The following is a 20334-nucleotide window of genomic DNA, read 5'->3' as shown; positions in this document are numbered from 1 at the left end:
TGAGGCTTGGTTCTTGGTGGTTTAGAAGTGGGGGTGCATCGTTATGCCATCCTGCCTGGTATTTCTTCCAAGGATGGCCTGAAAAAGCAAGTAACAGCCCTCATCTCCTCAACAGCCACAGCTTGTAGTTTAACATGTTTAACTTGAGTTGCATACACTTGATATTGGTCTGCACACCAGAATGTAGTAAATAAGAAGCAATCACCTCTTGCCCTGGCCACGAGTTGTGGGGAGGAGGAGGGGTAGGTTCTTGGAGGCTTTAGGACTTCATGCTACTACAAACGCTACAGCCCTTAAGGAGACAGCAACTGATGATTCTGAAAGCAGGGATCTGGGGTACAGATCAGTTCCTCAGGACACTTATATAGCAGATCACTTTTGCTTACATTGCAGGGCTGTTCTTCAGATAATCTGGGAAAACTGTCTTCTTATATAGCTTCCAGTAACAGAAGACAGAAAGGAGAAGCTTGAAATAAAAAATAAATTGCTGTCATGTGCCTCGAGGGTGCCTTAAAAAGGCAAAAACAAAGAGATCAAAACATGGGTTGAAGATACATACCACTTTAGGTAGACTTGGGTACTGGGGAATAGCTTCTGCCAGTCAAAGCTTTTGTTGCACACTAGTTTCAAGTGCAAAAAAGTGGAGGAAGCTGCAGTCAATGACAAAGAAAGGATCCTTTATCTTCACTGTCTGTACACAAGTGGAACTCTCTAGTACTTGGAAAAGCTTCTAGAGCAACTACAAATATTCACCTGCTGGGTGTAGGTGCATGATCTTCCTTTAGCTGGGGTTTTGTTTGGAAAAGTGAGGGAAAAATCTGCTTTGAGGTATTGTCTTGATGTTGAGTCAATTTCCTTTGAAGCCTTGATAGGGTATATTTTTGCCTTTCTCGTGCCCCTCCATCACACTGAAGACTTCCAATTAAATAAAAAATATTTAAAAATCCTACCTTTACACATGCTGGATCTGCTTCTCTCTATTCATTCAAACTGTGGAAGCGAGCAAGATCAAAGACATGGTTTATAGCTGTCTTGTTAATCCCAGGGGTATTTTATCACATAAATTAGGACGGGACCTTAAAGGAAAATCCCTTTGCACTGCTTTGGATTTTGACATTAAACACTCCTCAATTGCTCTGCTACCTAAAATCTGCTGTGCTATGGGAAAGCAATTAATGCAGTTATGTCTTGCAATTAACTGTGACCCATGAAAAAAAGCCCTGTGAAGTGTGTATGTAATCCTGATAAATGTATTAGGAGAAAACACAGCACAAACAGAATATACCTTTGTTGTTGTTTTCACTGACTTTACGGAAATATTTATTGGTCGTGGAAAGTGCCTAATTGACAAGAGGATGTATTTGTGTTTTAAGACGTGAAAACATAACCAGGATAACGTGGGCTCAATTCCCAGTTTCCAGCCGAGGCATACTGAAACTCTGAAGGAAAGTGAACACAGAAACACTGAGGAGGCAGGAGCACTGAGGAGTACAGCTAGCATGGTCAGAAGAGATGACTAGACTTACCAAGTGGTGGAAGGGAGTGCGTTCTCCATAGACATTACGTTGCTGAGGTGCTCCTCCTCAGTGCTCGTAATTCATTCAGCCTTCCTCAATAATAACCACAGAGCTTGGTAGTATTTGCTTTCTTTTACCACAGGTTGGTTACTAAAGGCTTCCATAGAAACAATAAAAGAGAAAGCCTATTCTCTTCTGCATGAAGCATATGTGATTCAGCTGCAAAATGTCTTTCCTATTCACTGCACTGCAGTTAAGATACAGCTTATTAGAAAGCTGCTCTGAAGTGTTAAGTGTCACTAGCAAGATGGACATTTCAAGGTCTCTTTTATACTCTTTAATGCACTCTCTAGCGAGTGCCTGTGTGTATGTGTGCATGAGAGGAACAGTATTTTCAAAGAGTGAAGATGAGACAGTGGTAATACAGAGATGTATCAGATGCATCTGAGTGGCTTTTTTTTCTTTCTTTTGTATCCAATGTACCTAGGTTTTGCTGCAGATTTTTCTTTCACTCAGGATTTCCTTGTAGCTACTTTCACATAAGACATTATTTAATGAATGTTTTCTGCAGCTTTGAGGGGCTTGTGGTTATTGCCATTTGTACAGATGATTTCATTTTAAGGAGAGGTCAGGATATTTCCCCTTTTATTCGTTTTAGGGAGTATCATGCTCAGTTCAGTCCACATGTCCAACTGCCAGCATGTCTTGTCTCATCAGTATGCACAGTAAACAACTACTGGGAAGACGAGAGAAAGTTGCCAAGTTGGCTTTCTTTCAAGTGTCTTTGGAGAGGAGCTTGTGGTCTGCCTCCTACCAAGCAGCAGCTAGGATGGTTTATTTGGTAAAATTGGCATTCCTACCACAGCAGAGAAGCCGTCCACAGCTCTGAAGCCATACATTGTCAGAGTTTACCCCCTGCCTGCAAGGTCAACAGAAGCTGTGGAAACAGTCCTGAGAAAAGAATAGTTAAGGGAGCTGCAGTCTGCTTGATTACATTTTTGATCAGCCACACTGTTTGCCTTTATGTATGCTTTTCTCCCGCTAATAACTTTTGAACCAGTACCCTCCAGCCTTGGCTGAGGACAGTTTTTAATGATACAAGTTTTCCATAGGCTTTGGAAAATCAGCAGCTAGCTAGAGAAGAGAGGCGTGAATTGTTGAGGGGAAAGGTACGGTAGGACCCCAGCAGGCATCTATCTACTCATTTCGGCTTGCTGTCACCCTGTCATATATAAATCAACATCATCATATAGTCATGTCCAGTCGATGGGTGTGTACGGCTCAGCTGTTCAACGCAGGTGAACCCAAAGGTGTGTATGTACAGAGGGTAGCAAGGGGACGAAAGGAAATTTTAAGGTACTGGCTGAAGAGAAGGGCTGGAGGCACTGCAAAGGAAAGAGGTCCTAGTAGAAGAGCTTAAGGTTATGATAGTGAGACAAAGAAAATAAATCAAGGCCTTACCAGCGCCTGCATCAATAAGATGAGGAGTGCCTAAGGATGTTGCCAAGCACTGGAACACAGTCATCTGCCCTGTTAAGCTCTTAGCCTTTTCTCTGGCATGCCCTCGGTCCATACCAGACTGACAGTTTGGATTATCCCAAACTGTCAGGCACAGCTGGGGAATTGGAAACATCAGAAAGCTCCAAAATTTTCCATAGGATTGCATTTGTATACAATCCTGAAGGCTGACAGACTTTACTAGCAGAGGTTACCTGGTGCCAAATGTCTCCAAAGGCTGGGAACTTCTCATAGGATAACTGATTTGCTAACATATCAGAATTTAGGACAGTGTAGAATTGTGTGCCTAACCTCATACATGTTACATAAGGCTCTCTCTCCAGAAAAGGTAGGCATCAATCCTTTGAAAAAATTAGCCCTCTTCCAGCCCTATCCTATTCCCTAACTCTGTTCCAACTTCTGTAACTAGTGTACAAAACAGTACCTTTCCTATCCCTGAAAACCTTAAGACTAGAGTTACTCCCCAGGTTCTCAGTGCTGCAGAATGAATTTTATTTTTCCCTTTGCAGTTCGGACATGTCCCAAACTTTGGGCTCCTGAAAATGGTCAAATTAATTGCTCAACAGCTGATGTCTCCTATAAGACAGTATGTTTATTGACCTGCAATGAAGGCTATGAAATAGAAGGAAGTGCCAAACTCACCTGCCTGGGAACCTCACAGTGGGATTCAAAGGAGCCAAAGTGTGTGGGTAGGTATCTGGTTGCACTCTATTCATGTCAGAGCACAGCCTTTCCTGACGTGCTGTCATGAGTGAGAAACTCTAACAATTTCAATAGCTGATGAAGCCAAGGTGAGAGTGAGAATTTGTTTATGGAGGTTTCATACAGATTTTAAAGTTTGGGAGGGGCGAAACCATTTGTAAATGCAGTAAGCAGGCAGATTAAAATCCAGCACAACCAATAGCCAAAAGGTTGTTGAATCTGGTGAGTCGCTGTGATGTGATAAGTTATAAGAAACACACGTCTTGTAGACTTACACCACAGATTAACTGTGAACAAACAGGTTTGAGTTACCCTCTTAAAGCTAAAGATTCGGGTGTGTTAACCAGGCATTGTGAGTGCCAAGCAGAGTTGTGGCTGTTGACACTTCTGCTGAACTCCCAGCAGGAAGTAAGTTGAGAAGTATTAGGGACCAAAACACTAAGGCAGGATTCAGAGGTCACACCAAATGTGCAGCGGTAAGTAGGCATATATTGCTGTTCCAGACGCTTCCAATTATACGGAGAAATAAAGGATTGTAGATTTCAGAAGTACCCATTTAAGACTACTGGCATGAACTGAATTCTCTTAGAAGCATAAGAGGAAGAAATAGCAGCTGAAACACTTCTGAGGTCAGACTGCAAGAAAAACAGCACAAGCTTAAAAGTCCGGTATTTCAGAAGCTGATCTGGTGCTGACTAAAGCTCGATTGAAGTACATGTCACCTGGGTCCAGTTAAGGTAATGATGGTAGGGTAATTTGGGTTGAACCTGTGACTATTTTTGAACCGCAGGCTTAAAGATGTGGACATTGCTTGAGACAAGAATAAATTTCTAACTGTAGATACGTGTTCTAAAATCAAAAAGTATTAATTTATCAGGAGAGTTCGTTAAGAGATCCTAATCTCTCTTCTGTTGAAGCCAGTGTAAAAACTTCAATTAACTTCAAAAGGAAGGGACCCTGAAATCCTGTTGGAAGATTATAATTGGAAGATTAACTATATTCATCAGTTGAACTCATCCTTCCTAGCTTAGCTTTTGATTATTAAAATCCATCTCTACCCTGTATCAGATTTCTTCACACCATGCAATTTTACTTCCATGCCCAGATTACCCTTGGCAATGGCTTATTTTTGCTGAATCTGAAAATCCAGTGTAAAAGTTAGCTTTGGTTGTCCCAGAGAGAAACATGAGCTAGAAACAGCCTCTGCCATCAGGCTTCCTGAGATTTCTGCTCAGTAGTGGTGTGTGGAGTTTCATTCAGAGAAAGATGCAAACCAGAGGACTCTTAATAGCATGTCCCCATCAAAATGTATCCTTCATACTCATTTTCAGAATGTCCATCATTATCATAGAAGTGTTCCCTATTTATTTTTAATCTGAACAGTTTCTAACTATTGTTTGTCATCTGCTAGATGAAAGAGAACAAAAATCCTTATGTATTTATGCATATGTAGTTAATAATTTATCTATTTCCAACCCTTCTGTTGATAAAATGAAGTGGGATTAGGTTCAGTCTCCTGCCTTGGAACAGATTTCTTGGATCTCAGGGTACACTTGTAGCTGTTTTTCTGAGTGCTTTCCAGTTTGAGTGGACATCAATGCAAAGTTTACCATATTTAAAAGTTAGCTCTGTAAGATTGTACTACAACCATCTGTAAACATAATTGCCACAGTGTCATAACATAATCTCTATTGTTTACATGCACTTCTGTGAGTATGTTGTCATACGCGTCTTTTTCCAAGAGAGTGGAAGTTAATGCGACTTTGGCTATTTACATGTATTTTTAAATCATTTTTTTTTCATGCTGTTTGTAATTAGCTAACTTTGTGCAGGTTACATTACATTACAGACTGCTTAAAAACAAAATACTTGCTAAAAAGAAAGGCTTTATCTTCTGTCCAATAAAAAAAATAAATTTCCTCAGTCATGTTCTTGTGTTTCTTCACCCAATGATGAAGGACTAAAATCGAGCACGTCAAAATTAATAAACTTTGCAAGATACTGTTCTTGCTTTGTTCAAGTGTTCATGAAGAAAGGTAAAAATCCTGATGGCATCCAGGGTGTTGATGCCATCTAGTGTTAAAAGATTTAGTACTCCACAAGCCTAATAGCAGTTGGCTGATTCATTCCCTGAAATGTGTTTGTAAAGGAGTTGAAGGAAGGAAGCATGATTTGCTTGGTAGTCTGTTTTTAGTTGCGGTATTGAAGTTCCTCTTAGAATCATACACCAGCCCAGGTTGGAATTGACCCTGAAACTTACTATCACTCTGTTCCTCACAGAGTCCGGTCTTCCTCGTCAGCTTTATCAAACTGTGTAACTGAGCACAAATAAAAAAGCCAAACAACAATAATACAACTTTTTTTTTTTTTTTTTTCCTGCGGCTAGATATGCCGAAGGTTATCCTGAAACTTCGTCTGATGTTTCAAGATTCTGCTCTGCTAGGATCTTGCTAGTATACTTGGAAGCATCTTTATCAGGAGGACTGTTTCCACTTAGCCAAGAGTTGTAGATTTCTTTTTCTTATACCTACACCTTTCACGGCCTTTCTTCTACTTCTTCCCTGAGTATTGTACATCTTAATGCTTTTAGCTTGTCCTTTCAAGCGTTGTTTTTTTCCAGTTCGTGATCTTTCTTCTGTTTGTCAGTATCCTTCCATGGTGACCAACCAAAGGTTAGATTTTTTTTTTCTGATGGAGTTGTTCTGCATTTCACAGCCAACAGCATCTACCTGCAGTGAATGTGTTAACATTTACGATCTTTGCAGCCTGTTTAAGTATCTGTTCTGAAGCTGCAGCCTGTTGCAGTTATTAATTGCTTAGACTTAGACACATTTTCAGTATTGCGAGTTTAGAGGACAGGAAATACTTAAAATGCTTAGAGTATTTAAGATTTGTTTCATGCAGAAGAACCAGTTTTCAGTGACTGCTGCGTATTTTGGGAGAATATATACCCTTTTTTTGGGAAAGAAAAGGGATATGTACTGTTTTGTATTGAATCACTTCTGTGTCATTAAACCATCGCTAAGAGATGAACAGAGCTTTGCCTTCTGTATCTGTGTTGTTCTTTGTGTGTGCCTTTGTGTAGAGATTTTTCTGTTTTCTTCACCAACTAGCTAAAGAGTTACAGTTCTTCTCATTTGCTATAGTCAATGAAGCATTTTTCTTGTGTGTTTGTTCATCACCTGTTGGAAGAAACACTACTGAAAGTCTGCTTATCTGAATTAATGTGATAAACCCTTTTGTCCAGTTTGTTAATGACTGCATGTCTGAAGTAAAAATAACATTCCTTGTCTCACATGGTAAAAACAACAGCTCAAAATTGAACAAGGTTGTGAGAACTGGACATGTTTACATACGTTGTATTGTTTGGAAGCTTACACTTCAATGCAAATATTCTTCAGAATTCGTATTAAATTCTAGTTACGAAACAGTTCAAAACCTCAATTTTAAGCCTCAAAAAAATCATCATCCCATCTTAACATTGGAGGGATGATCGGCTGCCCTTTATTGTCACCCTCAGTCTTTGCATCTGGGTTTGAACACAGTCAAGACCAAGCCTAGTTTGACTCAGTTTGGAATACAGTAGGCAAAATCACATGCCATATCTCTGATCTCAGGTGAGCTCATGGCACAGTGTCCTTTTCTGTCTCTCATTCTTATTTCATAAGATAATGTAAAAGCTTTACAAGAAGGCAACAAATGCAAGACCATTGCTCGGAAGAGCTGTTTTCCATAGGAAGCAAGGGAATGCAACTTCAAAGTAATCATGAAAGGTGAAGTTGTTTAAAAAAAAAAAAGGTGGCTGGGGGGAGGGAGAGCAAAATATAGTGGAGCCACATGAAGAATACATTTCTGTCTCACTGAAAAGCGTAAGTAGGAAAATCATAGAATCACAGAATCATATCATGGTTTAGGTTGGAAGGAACCTTAAACCTCACCTCATCCAACCCTCCTGCCATGGGCAGGGACATTTCTAGATCAGGCTGCCCAAAGCCCCATCCAGCCTGGCCTTGAACGCTTCCAGGGATGGGGCATCCACAGCTTCTCGGGGTAACCTGTCCCAGTGTCTTGCCACCCTTATCGTGAAGCATTCCTTCCTTATTTCTTATCTAAATCTCTTCTCTTTTAGTTGAAAGCCATTCCCTCTTGTCCTATCCCTACACCCCCTGACAAAGAGTCCCTCCCCAGCCCTCCTGTAGGCCCCCTTTAGGCACTGGAAGGCCTCTCTAAGGTCTCCCAGAGCCTTCTCTTCTCCAGGCTGGAGCCCAGTTTTCTCAGCCTGGCTTCACAGGAGAGGTTCTCCAGCCCTCTGATTGTCTTCGTGGTCCTCCTCTGGACCTGCTCTAACAGGACCTGACGTCTTGGATGCTGTTTACTTCAGACAGCACTGGAATACAGAATTTGAGTAGTTTCTACCGTTTTATACACTCACAATGCATGCAGACTCTTGAATTAAAGGTCTGTACGTTTTGTGTTCCCTCTGAGTTGCCATATGACTTTATTTGCAGATTTGTTGGAATGTACTTTTTTACATATGTCAGTTAAAAGATATGTCTTACTGGTCTCTTGTAGAAATGCGTTGCCCCACCTTCCAGAAACCAGCAGGAATAACAGTTTTCCCTCCAAGATGTGGGCTGGAACCAGCTGTTTCTGGGACTGTGTGCCAACTGAGATGTCCCCAAGGATTCCTCTTGTCTGGAGCTAGAGAAGAACTAAGGTGCATTTCATTTGGGAGATGGAGTGCAAACATCCAGGAGGCTCATTGTAAAGGTAGAGAACAGCACAAAATACTTCTGTGTACACATGTGCAGAACTGAAGGGAAACAGAAATTGCTGAGAAAAGACAGATTTGAACTGGGGAAAGCGTGATTCAAGCAGTGTGTAAGAAGCATTGTCCGTACCATTATAGCTTGGTTCTCAAATTTACTTGTAGTTAGTAATACTAATGTGGAATTTGAAGTGTGCTTAAGTGCATCCTTAAAAGTGTTCACTGTTGGCTGTCACTCCTTGGATGAGAAGTCATGAGGTGTTGGGACACTGCCTGCTAAAAGGCCTGATGTGAAGATAAATTTGAAATTTCAAAGTAAAAGTGAAAGATCTTAGCTTAAAGGTAGTCAAAGTGGAACCCACAGTCCTATTAAAACAGCAGTAACAGTAATGCTACCAGTGGTTTAGCACAGACTTACGTAAGCGCTGTAGTCTGAGCAGACCTGTACTGGCTGTGTAAGGCCTGGCTGATACACAGGGTGTGGAAGGATGCTTCTTTTCAGTTGGCTCTGACCTGACTACAGCTGTAGACGTGTCCTCGGTAATAGCACACAAGAGTCAGTGCCAAAACTGACGGAAAGAAGTGCGCAGAGTCTATAGAGGAGCAGGAAATCGTTGCATGCATTTGAAGGGTCCTGCCACGTTTACCTAATTCTAGCATTGTAAGGTTATTTATTCTCTTACATGCATGCGCACTGAGTTGGAAGGAATTTGGCTTTGGATTACAGGAGGACACAAGTGAAAGTGTAATTTGTCTGGAAATAGGCTATTCACCTCTTCGTGAACCACTGTGCTCGTAGAGCTAATGCTTCCACCCCAAGCAGGGGCCTTCACCAGCCACTGCATGAAAGAACAGTACAGAAAACAGTTATGGCAGTCATCTTGCCAAGTCACTACAGAAACTGAGGTGGGAACTTTTTCCTCTGTAGTGGCCAAGGAGATTTTATCCTTCCCTTTAAACATATCATTTCCCACTCTGTGATGTACCACATTGTTTTTCTGAATCTTTGTGTAAACCTGTGCCAAACCACAGTTTTTAATATTTGATGGGATCCCAGCACAGGGCTACGAGCTGAAGTGTTTGGATCAAGATAAAGCAGCATGGCTTGGGTTCAAGCTTTTAGATATTACCAGTGCATAAAACCCTAAAGTAAGAGGCACCAAGAATCTCCGAAAGTTATTCTTCTCTAGTAAAAATGAGCAGTGGCCTCTCAGTTGCTTTCATTCTTATTATTGTCTCTCTCTATTTTGCTGCCAAAATATTTTCCCAGTTCATAACAGCCATTTTCTTTCTGACTTATTTATTAGCCTTTCTACAAAATTTCACTTTTAAATGGAATTTGCTCCAGCCTGAAGGCTGTGGTCAGGGGAGTGTGAATTATAACTGGTAGTTATTAAAAGAGTTCACTTCTACTAAAATTTTCATCAGAATGAGTTCAGAGGAAGGCAAAACCACTTGTATTTATTGCTTTGCACTCTTAATTACAGGGGTTTAATTGTCTGACTTATGTCTTTACTGGAACTATGTAGTAATAAAAATGTAAGTGGTATCAGTCCTGAGTTGTTTTAAAGCCTCCTGGGCATGGATGAGTTCAGAGCTGAATGCTGTCCTTGTCTCATGAGTCTCGAGACCATTTATCAAACAATACTACAGCAATAAAATAACTTGACCACAAATGTTTTGAGAGGCCCTGTGCCAGGGAGATGAAGAAATACTTTGTCGGAGAAACTTTAAAGCTTAAATGTTGGTGGTGATATTACCCGTATTGTACCACCACTACTTTGAAATCATTCAGCATTGTCACATATGTCACAAGAAGAGCCCATTAGTCCTACGTAGTACCTTGTAGCAACCATTTATTAAAGAACATTTCCAGTAACTGTTGACAGAAATCTTGTCAGTGCTTCTTTCAATTCAGTTCCACACCATGTTACAGGGCATTTGAGAGTGACTACTGTCTTGCTCATGGCACATGTCATGTCAGAAATAATTTTCTTTATGTCACTGATGATCAGAAACAAGTGTTTACATCTGTATGTGTCGTGTGTGTGCAGTGAAAGGATAGAGAAACCATTCCTTCTTAATGAGTAGATGTGTGTAATGAATAGATGAATAATAAAACAATTAATTCTGTCTTATTTATGCTTTGTTTTATGGTTGCATGCGGAAACCAGAATCTCATTTTGTTAGGTGATGTTCAAAAATAAAACAAAACGGTCACTTCTCGTGTAGAATTTACTGTTTATATATGAGCCAGTAAGAAAGAATTAAAAAGAGGCAGAGACAGTACCTTTGCAAAAACATGTGTAAATATTCCAGGCAACACAAAAAAGCAGTAGTTACAAAAAACTTGAAGTCTAACAATTACATAGATTTTATTTCTATAATACCACATATAAAATATTTGTCTTCTGGGTCAGATATTGAAGCTCCTCGGATCCGCTGTCCAGAAAACATTGAGACTGAGACCCTGGAACATCAGAACTCTGCTAATATCAGCTGGCAGATTCCAATAGCAGAGGACAACTCTGGAGATGAGGCAAGTTAAAACCTTTACATTTGACTGGGTGCATTCTTTTTTAGCTAGTTATTTCAAAGTAATTTTCTGAACCACTAGAATTTCTTTCTTCTGACAAGCAGGAGTAGAAGAGAAATCTGCTGAAAACCTTGTATATTGAGAATTCAGCATTTTCTGTCCCGTTTAGGATTATGTAGTCACAGGACACTCTGCGTGGTTGATTTATGTGGTCAAAAGGAAGAATGTGCCCTTGTTTATAAAATGGAGACAGCTGCTTTAAAAATTAGCTCTTAGAATGTGAAGGAGTTTAGTAAATGCTTCTCAAAAGGAAGTAAACCAGTTCATTAATCTAAAAGGCTAACAAGAGCATACTGTGATAAGTAAAAATGCATTTCAGCTTCCCAAGTAAGAAAAAAAAATCGCATTTTCTTATCCTATGCAAGGTTCAGACACAGGCCTTTGGCTACTATGGGTATCAGAGGTCTGTGAATGGAGTTACGGAAAATTTGCTCCAGAGCTGTTTCATAAAGAGTAACATTCCCTACAGGCTCAGACATGATCAAGTTACAGCAACTGAATGCATTATCATGAGTCAGCAGAGGAAGAGTGGCTATATGTACGTATGCTCTGAATTTGCTGCAAACACAGGAGATTTTTGCATTTGGAAACTGAGCAATCCCAGTAAAAGAGGTTTAAGTTCACACAGGTTTTGCTGCAGCACAGCCATGATCAGATAATGTAGCTGTGCGGTCCCAGAGTCATTCACTGAGCTGTTTTAACCTATATGAAAGAGCTGTAGTCAGCAAGTAGGTGCCATTCACTCCAAATGCAGGATTCTTTTGCAGTACTAGAATGTATTGAAGCATCTGTGGGCTATTAACTCATACAAATATGTAGATTAAAGCTGGATCTGCAAGTACTCACGGCACACAACCGTCTGCCCCACACGTCTCCCAGGTCTGCTGCCCTTGCGGCTGGAGACGTGAACTGCAGACAAAGCAGGTTCTGAGCTGGCACAGTTTGTGTGCAGCATGAGGAGGCAGACAGGAGCCTGTCTCAGATTGTTTTAATCCACAGTGCTGTAAACTTCAGCAGATCAGGTTCCAAATCCTGACTTAGTAAATCCCAGTTGCTGTAAGGAAGGTAGTTTTGAGAAGGGAAGAAAGGCACTCTCTTGCAAAGTCCACTCTCATTACTTGAAGAGGCTATTAGCTTTAAGTATGAGCAGGGTTAACATTAAAGGATACTATTTTGTGCCCATTTCTTGAAGCATATGAGTGTTATGAATACTGGCCTGTTTTTTTTTGTTTTTTTTTAAATAACAAGTGTCTTCCTATAAAAGGTCTCAGTGCACGTTACTCCAGCTTTCATACCACCGTATCTTCTCCCGATTGGCGAAGTTGCCATTACTTACACAGCAGTTGATAAGTCAGGCAATGAGGCAAGCTGTACATTCAGTGTCAAGGTTATTGGTAAGTGCTGTTAAGAATCATTGGGGAAGAGTCTGTCACAGTTGAAACCTTTTTATTTTGTGCAGGAAGAGACAGTGGATCAGCACGGCCTTTCTGTGTGCATGGATAAATCCAGAAATAATGCCATCTCCATAAATGCGTTGCTGATCTTGGGCCAGAGCTCACATAGTGTGCAGTCATTGCTCCCACATGTTCAGTTTGGGTTGTTTGTTCTGTTGTTCATGTGAATGTTAAGATTACTCCTTATAGATGAAATGCTTTTTTTGTGTTGCTGCTTACTGCCTTTATCATACACGTCTTTTTTTTTTCTTCTTGAAAGACTGCAAGAATTTCCAAGGTTCCTGCATGTTGCTGATGCAAATCATTGTTCAAGTATTTTTGCCAGACAGTTTTGTTATTCTGCAGTCCTATTAAACAAAGTTTGCTGTGTAGAAAGCAAACAGAATGCAGAAACCATGACTTCAGCCAAAGAAATTGTATTATATTACTTTTGTGCCATTTCCTTAGTGTCTATGAGATATAGCAGTTACTCACAGGTGCACACCTAACTTTATTGTATCTTCTGATGCAAACTTAAAACTGCTTTTTACATGACTTCTTCTGATTATACATTTCACTTGAGTGTGGCTGCAGTTCAGTGAGCTAATGTCATGCCATCCCTTCAAATTCTGTAGATGCAGAACCTCCTGTAATTGACAGATGCAGATCTCCACCACCCATACAGGCAGTAGAGAAGGAGTACCCAGCAACATGGGAAGAACCACAATTTTCAGACAATTCAGGTGAGACAGTGCACCCCAAAACGTGCACACAACCGTGAAATTGTAGAGAGTTTCAATCTGCTCACTCTTTGAGTTTATGATTTTATTATTATTATTTATTTTTAAGAGCACATCATTTGGAAGAGAAGACCTACCATTTCTTTCTCCATTTGCTGAGGTTTAGTGTGAGCAACCATGTTTGGCTCACGGATGTTCTAAGTTGTCTTTTAACTCTTCTAGGTGCTCCACTGACTATTGCTAGGAGTCACGCACCTGGAGATCTCTTTCCAAAAGGAGAGACAGCAGTTCAGTACACAGCCGTGGATTCCTCTGGCAATAACAGGACATGTGAGATTCACATTGTCATCAAAGGTTTGTTGTCTTCTGTCTGCTGGCACAGTTCATTAACACATTAGTCATGATGTGGTACTACAGCTTAGTATTCTCAGACCAGCAAAAGTGTATGGCTTTGTTGTAACTGAATATCATAAACAATGCAAGTCAACTCCACTTCTTCATTCAGTCTCCAGTTTTCTTTTAGGTATTCCTAGTTTCTGTGGGAGTAACTTGAAGGCGGTCAGGATATCAGTACCAGTGAATAAATTACCTAAGCAGCACAGCAGTGAATTTGGCCCTATAAATTCAAATTAGGTGTAAAAGCGATTAAATTAATATTAATTAAAGCAGGAAAACTTCTGGTAATGGATCCATTTTTTTCTCAGTGACAAATATAGTGTGAAATGAATTAATAGGTGTTACTGAAGCCTAACTTGAAATCTGTACTTAAAAAGGAAAAAAATATGGAAATATTTTTCTAGTCACCTACAAATACTGTAGCAGATACGAGAACATACTTTAGGTTTTAGAAACTGTCTTCATCTATGCATATACTTATGCGTTTGTGTTGCTTGCACAGACACCTTTTCCCCACAGTTTACTTTCTTAGAACACATCAGTAATTTGACAGATAAAGAATGAAAATTGTACTCTATCTCTACCCTCTGGTGCTTATGTCTCAGTTGAACATCTGTATAAACAAATGGTAGTGAAGAGAGTATCCAAAATCATGCAGACTGGACTCTTGGTTATAGCTTTACAAAAGGTAATTTCAAATTGTCGTGCTACTTGCTGATTTGCTTTTGTAAATCTTAGCAAGGACAAGCCAGTTTGTAGAACTGGTATTATTTCAAGTCTGCACCAACCCAGACTTTTTGTGGTCTCTGTGCTCGTAACATAATGTTTTCAGATGTTCACAATCTCATTCACATTTGGCCTGAACATAGATTAGAACTGAGATTTGGTTTGGTTTAACCCAGTGGGCAGCTAAATGCCACTCAGCCACTTGCTCACTCTCCCCAGGTGGGATGGGGGAACGTATTGGAAATGTAAAAGTGCAGGAAGTATCCTAGCTGTGTCCCCTCCCAGCTCCTTGTGCACCCCCAGCCTCCTCCTGGTGGTACAGCACGAGGAGCTGGAAAGGCCTTGGCTCTGTGTAAGCACTGCTCTGCAACAACTAAACATCAGTGTGTTATCACCAGTATTTTCATCAAACATCCAAACCACAGCATCACGTGAACCTTTGTGAAGAAAATAACTCTGTCCCAGCCAAAACCATGACAGGTTTTGTAGTCAGTCAATCCTGAGATGATTTTGACAAGTCTGCGTGTTGTTGCAACAGTGGAGAATGGACAGTGCTTAGTTTTAGAATTCAGGGTGCAATACAGTTTACTATAATTCATTATATGACAGTTCATGTAAAAATTTAGATTTTTTTTATTACTTTAGTAGGTGTGTACTTGAGCGTGCAAATGAGAAGAAGTACAGATGAGTGAGTCTTGCATTATGGAGGTGCTTTTTTTTTAATTTCTCATACGTATCACAATTTTTTTTTCTTTTTTAATTTTTCACATTTCTGGTTTCAAATTCAATGGCAGAGTCTGAGAATACTTTAGCAGTAGTCTGATCCAGGTTTTTTGGGAAGTAATGAATAATACTTTCACAGGCTTCAACTGCAACTTTTGGAAATGCTGTTTTCCCATGTGTTTATTTAATTCACCAAATTCATCAATAAGCATCTTTGTATTTTTTTTCTTTGTTTTCTTTGTACTGTTTGTAGGTTCTCCCTGTGAAATCTCCTTTGAGCCCATGAATGGCGATTTTACATGCACAACAGATGAAAAAGGTGTTAATTGTACATTGCGCTGTGCAGAGGGTTACAGCTTTTCAGAAGGATCAAATGAAAACTACTATTGTGCCTATGAGGATGGTGTCTGGAAGCCACCTTATTCTCCGGAATGGCCTGACTGCTCTTGTAAGTCTAACTGTTATTATTTTTAGCCTGTGTTTTGTGAAATGAATCTGCATCTTATCAAGCAATGTGTTTAATGAGGAAGTAAATGAAAATATTTTAGAAATTACGACTGCTGTATAACGATAACTAATCTTCTCTGCTTCCAAATTGTTACAAGTATTGCAAATGAATGCATGGAAGTCCCTAAGTGTATTACTTCAGAAGATTTCTAAAATATAAAACTAGTCAATTTGTATCCTGGAAAGCACAAGATAACAAAGATAACAAAGCAGACAAGGCTTATCATTAGTTTGTCTGCAAACACTAACAGCGCCTTTTCAACAGGAATTTCAACAGTATTTGCAAATTAGCAGTGCAAATGTATCTGTAAAATCAGTGTATGCTGTAATTACATATATACTTACCACCAAATCAGAAGCTTTTATGTCTTTCCTTTGAGAGGAACACATACAAAACTTTAGTTGTGGACTTTCTCAGCGTTGGTGACATTCTAAAAATAAATATATGAGATCTAGATATGAAGTTAGACTTGGCATCACGTTGCATCCACTTCAACCAGAGTGGATTCTCTGGTTCCAGCAAATAGCAGTGTTTCAGCTGTGAGCAAATGGATGTTTCATAGCTATTTATCAACTGAGATGCGTAACGTGGACATAGGAGCTTTGCTCCTTTTTTCATATTTAGCCTTGCAGCGTTAGTAATAGTGCTTTCAATATTTTTTTTCTCTCTCTATAGAAAGTAAGAGTGCAGTTTAGGATTTTGACAGCTCACAAGTTTTTCAATTAAGAAAATGCTGAAATAGCTGTATGCCATTTTTCTTTAATATCTTACAGCTTTCCTGTTAAGCTATTGTTGAAATTTGATGCCCGTCAAGGGGTAGTTAGCGTATTTTCATATTTGTCTGCATTGGCTGAGATATGTATGATACATTTTAGGAAAACAGCCATGCTTTCATGTATATATACTGTGAATTTGGGTTGCTGATTTGAAGATAATGCTTCTTAGCTTAGTATATTCCAGTTTTAGCCAGTCCTCTGAAACTATTGTGCTGACCAATAAAAAATTTGCTCCAACGTTTTTCAGTAAATCGTTTTGCAAATCATGGGTTCAAATCCTTTGAGATGCTCTACAAAGCAACACGATGTGATGACAACAGCCTTCTAAATGGCTTTTCTGATGCCTTCCAGAGTGCACTTGGTAAAATGGTAGGTTAGTAAATACTACTTCCTTTTACATACTTTTATTAAAAAATACAATTTCTTGTTACTTTTCCCAGCTAACTAATTTCAAACATGGAAAATACAATGGCAACTTGGAAATGAAATCTGTGCTTTTTCAGAAGAGTCTCCTTTAAAAATAAAGAGGATGCACGGCCATTTTAATGTAATTCAGTTCAGTCTTCAATGTGAAGTTATTTAGGACAGGCTTTATAGAAGTGTCTGTGTAGCTTATGGACCTCATACACAATAGATTTTCAGTTGGATTCTAAAGAGAACATGTGCAGTTTTGAAAACACCAGTAAATTGTCCCCTAACCTCAGTGTTCTTTGTGAAAGTGATGATAAAATATCCTCATTTTATACATAATATGTGTAAAACCTAGATAATACAAATGAATATAAATGTATACAGATAGATAGAATCCACATTTGGTGCCCAAGTCTAGGCACTTAAGTGGTAGTGACTTAAATAATTTGCTCAGGTTTACTTTAGTTTCTGAATTCTGACTCTTATTAGTAAAAACTACACAGTGGTGAATTTGAAAGCATAGCATGTTTCTTCTCTGCTGTGTCTCTTGCTTTCCACTTCAATGTTACAATTCTCCCTCTTAATCCACCAGTCTGTCCTCAGCTGCAAAGCAGAAGCAGCAGGCTTTTGAGCTATGGTCTAAGGAGCTGATGTCTGGGCCTAGCATGATGGCATTGTGCCAGAAGACAACACTGGACAGTTACAGGTTTTTTGCAGGCCAAGGCCCATATGCTAAAAGCTTCACTACTAACTAAAAAGCATTATTAGCACATCCAGCTAATGGACAGACTCCTGCAACTCTGGAATTCCTGTCAGTAGCCCTGGTCGAAAGGCTCAAAGCTTAAATGAAACTTCCGATAATCTTATACACTTGGATCTGAATATCTGTTACTCTCTTGTCTTACGTCAGGTTTGTTCTCTTCCAGTAGAAAAATTTGTTAAGTTTTAAAAAGGGGGACAGATCAGCAGGAGCCATCTTTCCAATGGAAAACAATATACAGGGAAAAAAAAAAGCAATCCCAAAACACATACTAGAGCCCAGCTTGCTTGAAATCATTCTGGAAAAAGCCAGAAATAGAGATTTTATCAAAAACAATGTATTCATCTGTTCTTATTCTGTGTCCATTGCCTTTATGGAGAGAGGAAACTCTACAGAAACCTTTCTGGTATTGAGAATTTTCTGTGCTGTGGTTTCCAGGTATATCACAGTGCAAACTCAGCAATAAGAAAGAGTAGGCCTTAATTACTCTAACTTCCCACCAGCAGAACTCTTCAACACTGTGATGGAGAGCCTTATTTCTCACCAGTGAATGGTTTGCTTAACCAAAAATGCTTCTTCACTTTATGGTATGTTTCAGGATGAGCTTTTCCAAGGTTTTGAAATCATTTTTGAGTTACAGCCTTCAACTTGTGGGGCAGTATGCAACTGCTGGTTTCCCAGACCAGGAAGAAAGAAAAGGATATTAAGTAAATCACATACAGGCATCCAGAGCTTGCATCAGTTTTCCTGAGCAACTACTTCTATATCCCATTTGAAGGACTGTCCTACTCAGATGATTTTCTCTGTCTTCTGAGATCTCTTGGGGGTATACATGAGTACCTTCCCACAGGCAAGGAGAGATGGATATGAAGAAATAAAGTTTGAAAGCTAGAAACAAAGTGATGGCATTATTGTAAACCTGACAGAATTACAAATTACGTTAGCTGGAAAACCTGTAGGTGTTTTCAAACCTGTGAGCACATGCCGTTTTTGAGAAGAAGAAACAACCTTGAACTTTCTACTGGATTGTGGGATTACGTATGCGAGAGTGGTTAACACCATGGACATAGAGAATCATAGAATCATAGAGTATCCCATGTTGGAAGGGACCCACAAGGATCATCAACTCCAACAATTTCACATATAAAATAGACCTTTTACAAAAAAAAAAAATTGTATGCCTCCAGTTTACCTTTTATTTCCTGGTTGTATCAATAGAACATACTTCTTTCAGCAGACCTTGCCAGTATTATAAGAGACATGAAAGGAGATGTGTAGTGTCAGAGAAAGGGCAAGACCAGTGCTTTATATTGTAACAAAGTTTCTTTAAGTTTGGGATGAGCTATGTGATTTTATTTTTTAACTTTATTCTTCTTTATGTTGGAAGGTCCCATCGTTCTGTAATGATGTTGATGATGTTGACTGCAGATTGGAAGAGCAGACACAGAAACATTGCTTGGAATACAATTACGATTATGAAAATGGATTTGCCATTGGTAATTACCGATTGCATAGATTGTTAGCCATCCAGGCTTCACGCAGTATAATTTATTTTGTTCTGAAATACTGCAGTGTGTTGTGTGGAATATTTAATGAAAATAATTGTAGCATTCAAGATATTAAGCAATTAAGCAATAGATTTTCTTATGGAATTGTTTGCTCTCTGTTTGCAGTACTGCTTTCTATATATTCCACATGGGAAGGAAAAGTTTACTGAGATGCCTCATGGTAGGGAGGAAGAAAAGCATGCACACGCATGCACATGCAGAATGCCACAACCTTGCTTGCTTAGCCTGGAAGAAAGCAACTTTTTTAAAAACATACAGCAGTTTCAAACCAAAATAGTGAAAAAGCACAGCAGGTGATTCTAGAGATTGTTAAGAGAACAAGGACCTTTTCCATCCTTGATGCTGGTTCCAATCAACACAGAGCCCTCAGAGTGTACAGGCCAAGCATAAATTTGCAAGTTAGCTGTGAAATAACTTCCCATATGCAAGGGTAGCGTTTTGCAGGATGACTGTAGGTATGTTGGTGTGAAAGCTGTAGCAGCCCTACTGATTGCTCCCACTTCACTTTACACCAAGTAAGTTGTCATTTTCATTCCAATCCCAGACAGGTTAGCGTCCATGTTGCACTTGGCTTTTCTGAGTCCCTTGGGACTAATTAAGAGCAGAAAGGCTAAAAGGAGATAGTGAGCTTACATCATCTTAACATGAGGCATTTTGGCAGATCAACGTCAGAATAGTTAGTCTTTTACAGGACTGTGGCTCTTTTAGAAGTTCATAGTGGGATTACTCTGGTACAGCTTCCTGCTTACTCTCACCTTTTAGACATGCTTCACTCAGTTTGAGAGGACATTTGTTTGTAATCAAACACAAGGGACTCAGGGCTCAATTTGCAGTTGTCATCAGGGAGAAAGTTGTTGGCAGCTGGAACTAATTTGTAAAGTCACTTGGTGGAAACAGTATCGTGGAAATGAGGTATAGGGTCCTATTCTCTTCTGGTCATGTCAGTCTCTTTTCAGAATAACCTTGATACTGTTTTTCTGATGTTTCTCATGATTCTACACTGGGGAGGCTGGAGATCAGAGCTCTCCTCTGGTCATAAGAGTTAACAGTTTAGAAGATCTGTTATTGAGTAATCACGTAGTATTAGTCACAAAGCTGCAGGTTTAACTTGCCTAAGTTTTCAGTGCATATTAAGCATAATCTAGATGATTTACCTGGTAACTGGCAAACTGTTTTTATGCCTTCGTGTGTT

General features: G+C 39.5%; 1 protein-coding gene across 5 annotated transcripts in view; it reads left to right on the top strand.

Moving 5' to 3' along the window:
* The window catches only part of SVEP1 (sushi, von Willebrand factor type A, EGF and pentraxin domain containing 1), a 127778-nt gene that overhangs the window by 47019 nt on the left and 60425 nt on the right, over window positions 1-20334 (top strand). For 4 of the 5 annotated variants that reach the window (XM_083815952.1, XM_083815953.1, XM_083815951.1 and 1 more), the window contains 9 exons: window positions 3545-3724; window positions 8310-8507; window positions 10926-11044; window positions 12366-12495; window positions 13170-13277; window positions 13497-13628; window positions 15373-15567; window positions 16651-16772; window positions 18962-19070. In XM_083815952.1, the coding sequence (XP_083672078.1) occupies window positions 3545-3724; window positions 8310-8507; window positions 10926-11044; window positions 12366-12495; window positions 13170-13277; window positions 13497-13628; window positions 15373-15567; window positions 16651-16772; window positions 18962-19070 (1293 nt within the window). The remainder of the gene's footprint in view (window positions 1-3544; window positions 3725-8309; window positions 8508-10925; window positions 11045-12365; window positions 12496-13169; window positions 13278-13496; window positions 13629-15372; window positions 15568-16650; window positions 16773-18961; window positions 19071-20334) is intronic. The other variant, XM_083815954.1, reaches the window with a different exon arrangement.

The sequence above is a fragment of the Anser anser genome (assembly GCF_964211835.1).
Source record: "Anser anser genome assembly, chromosome: Z".
Lineage (NCBI taxonomy): Eukaryota > Metazoa > Chordata > Aves > Anseriformes > Anatidae > Anser > Anser anser.
This window is presented reverse-complemented; position numbering and strand designations above follow the sequence as displayed.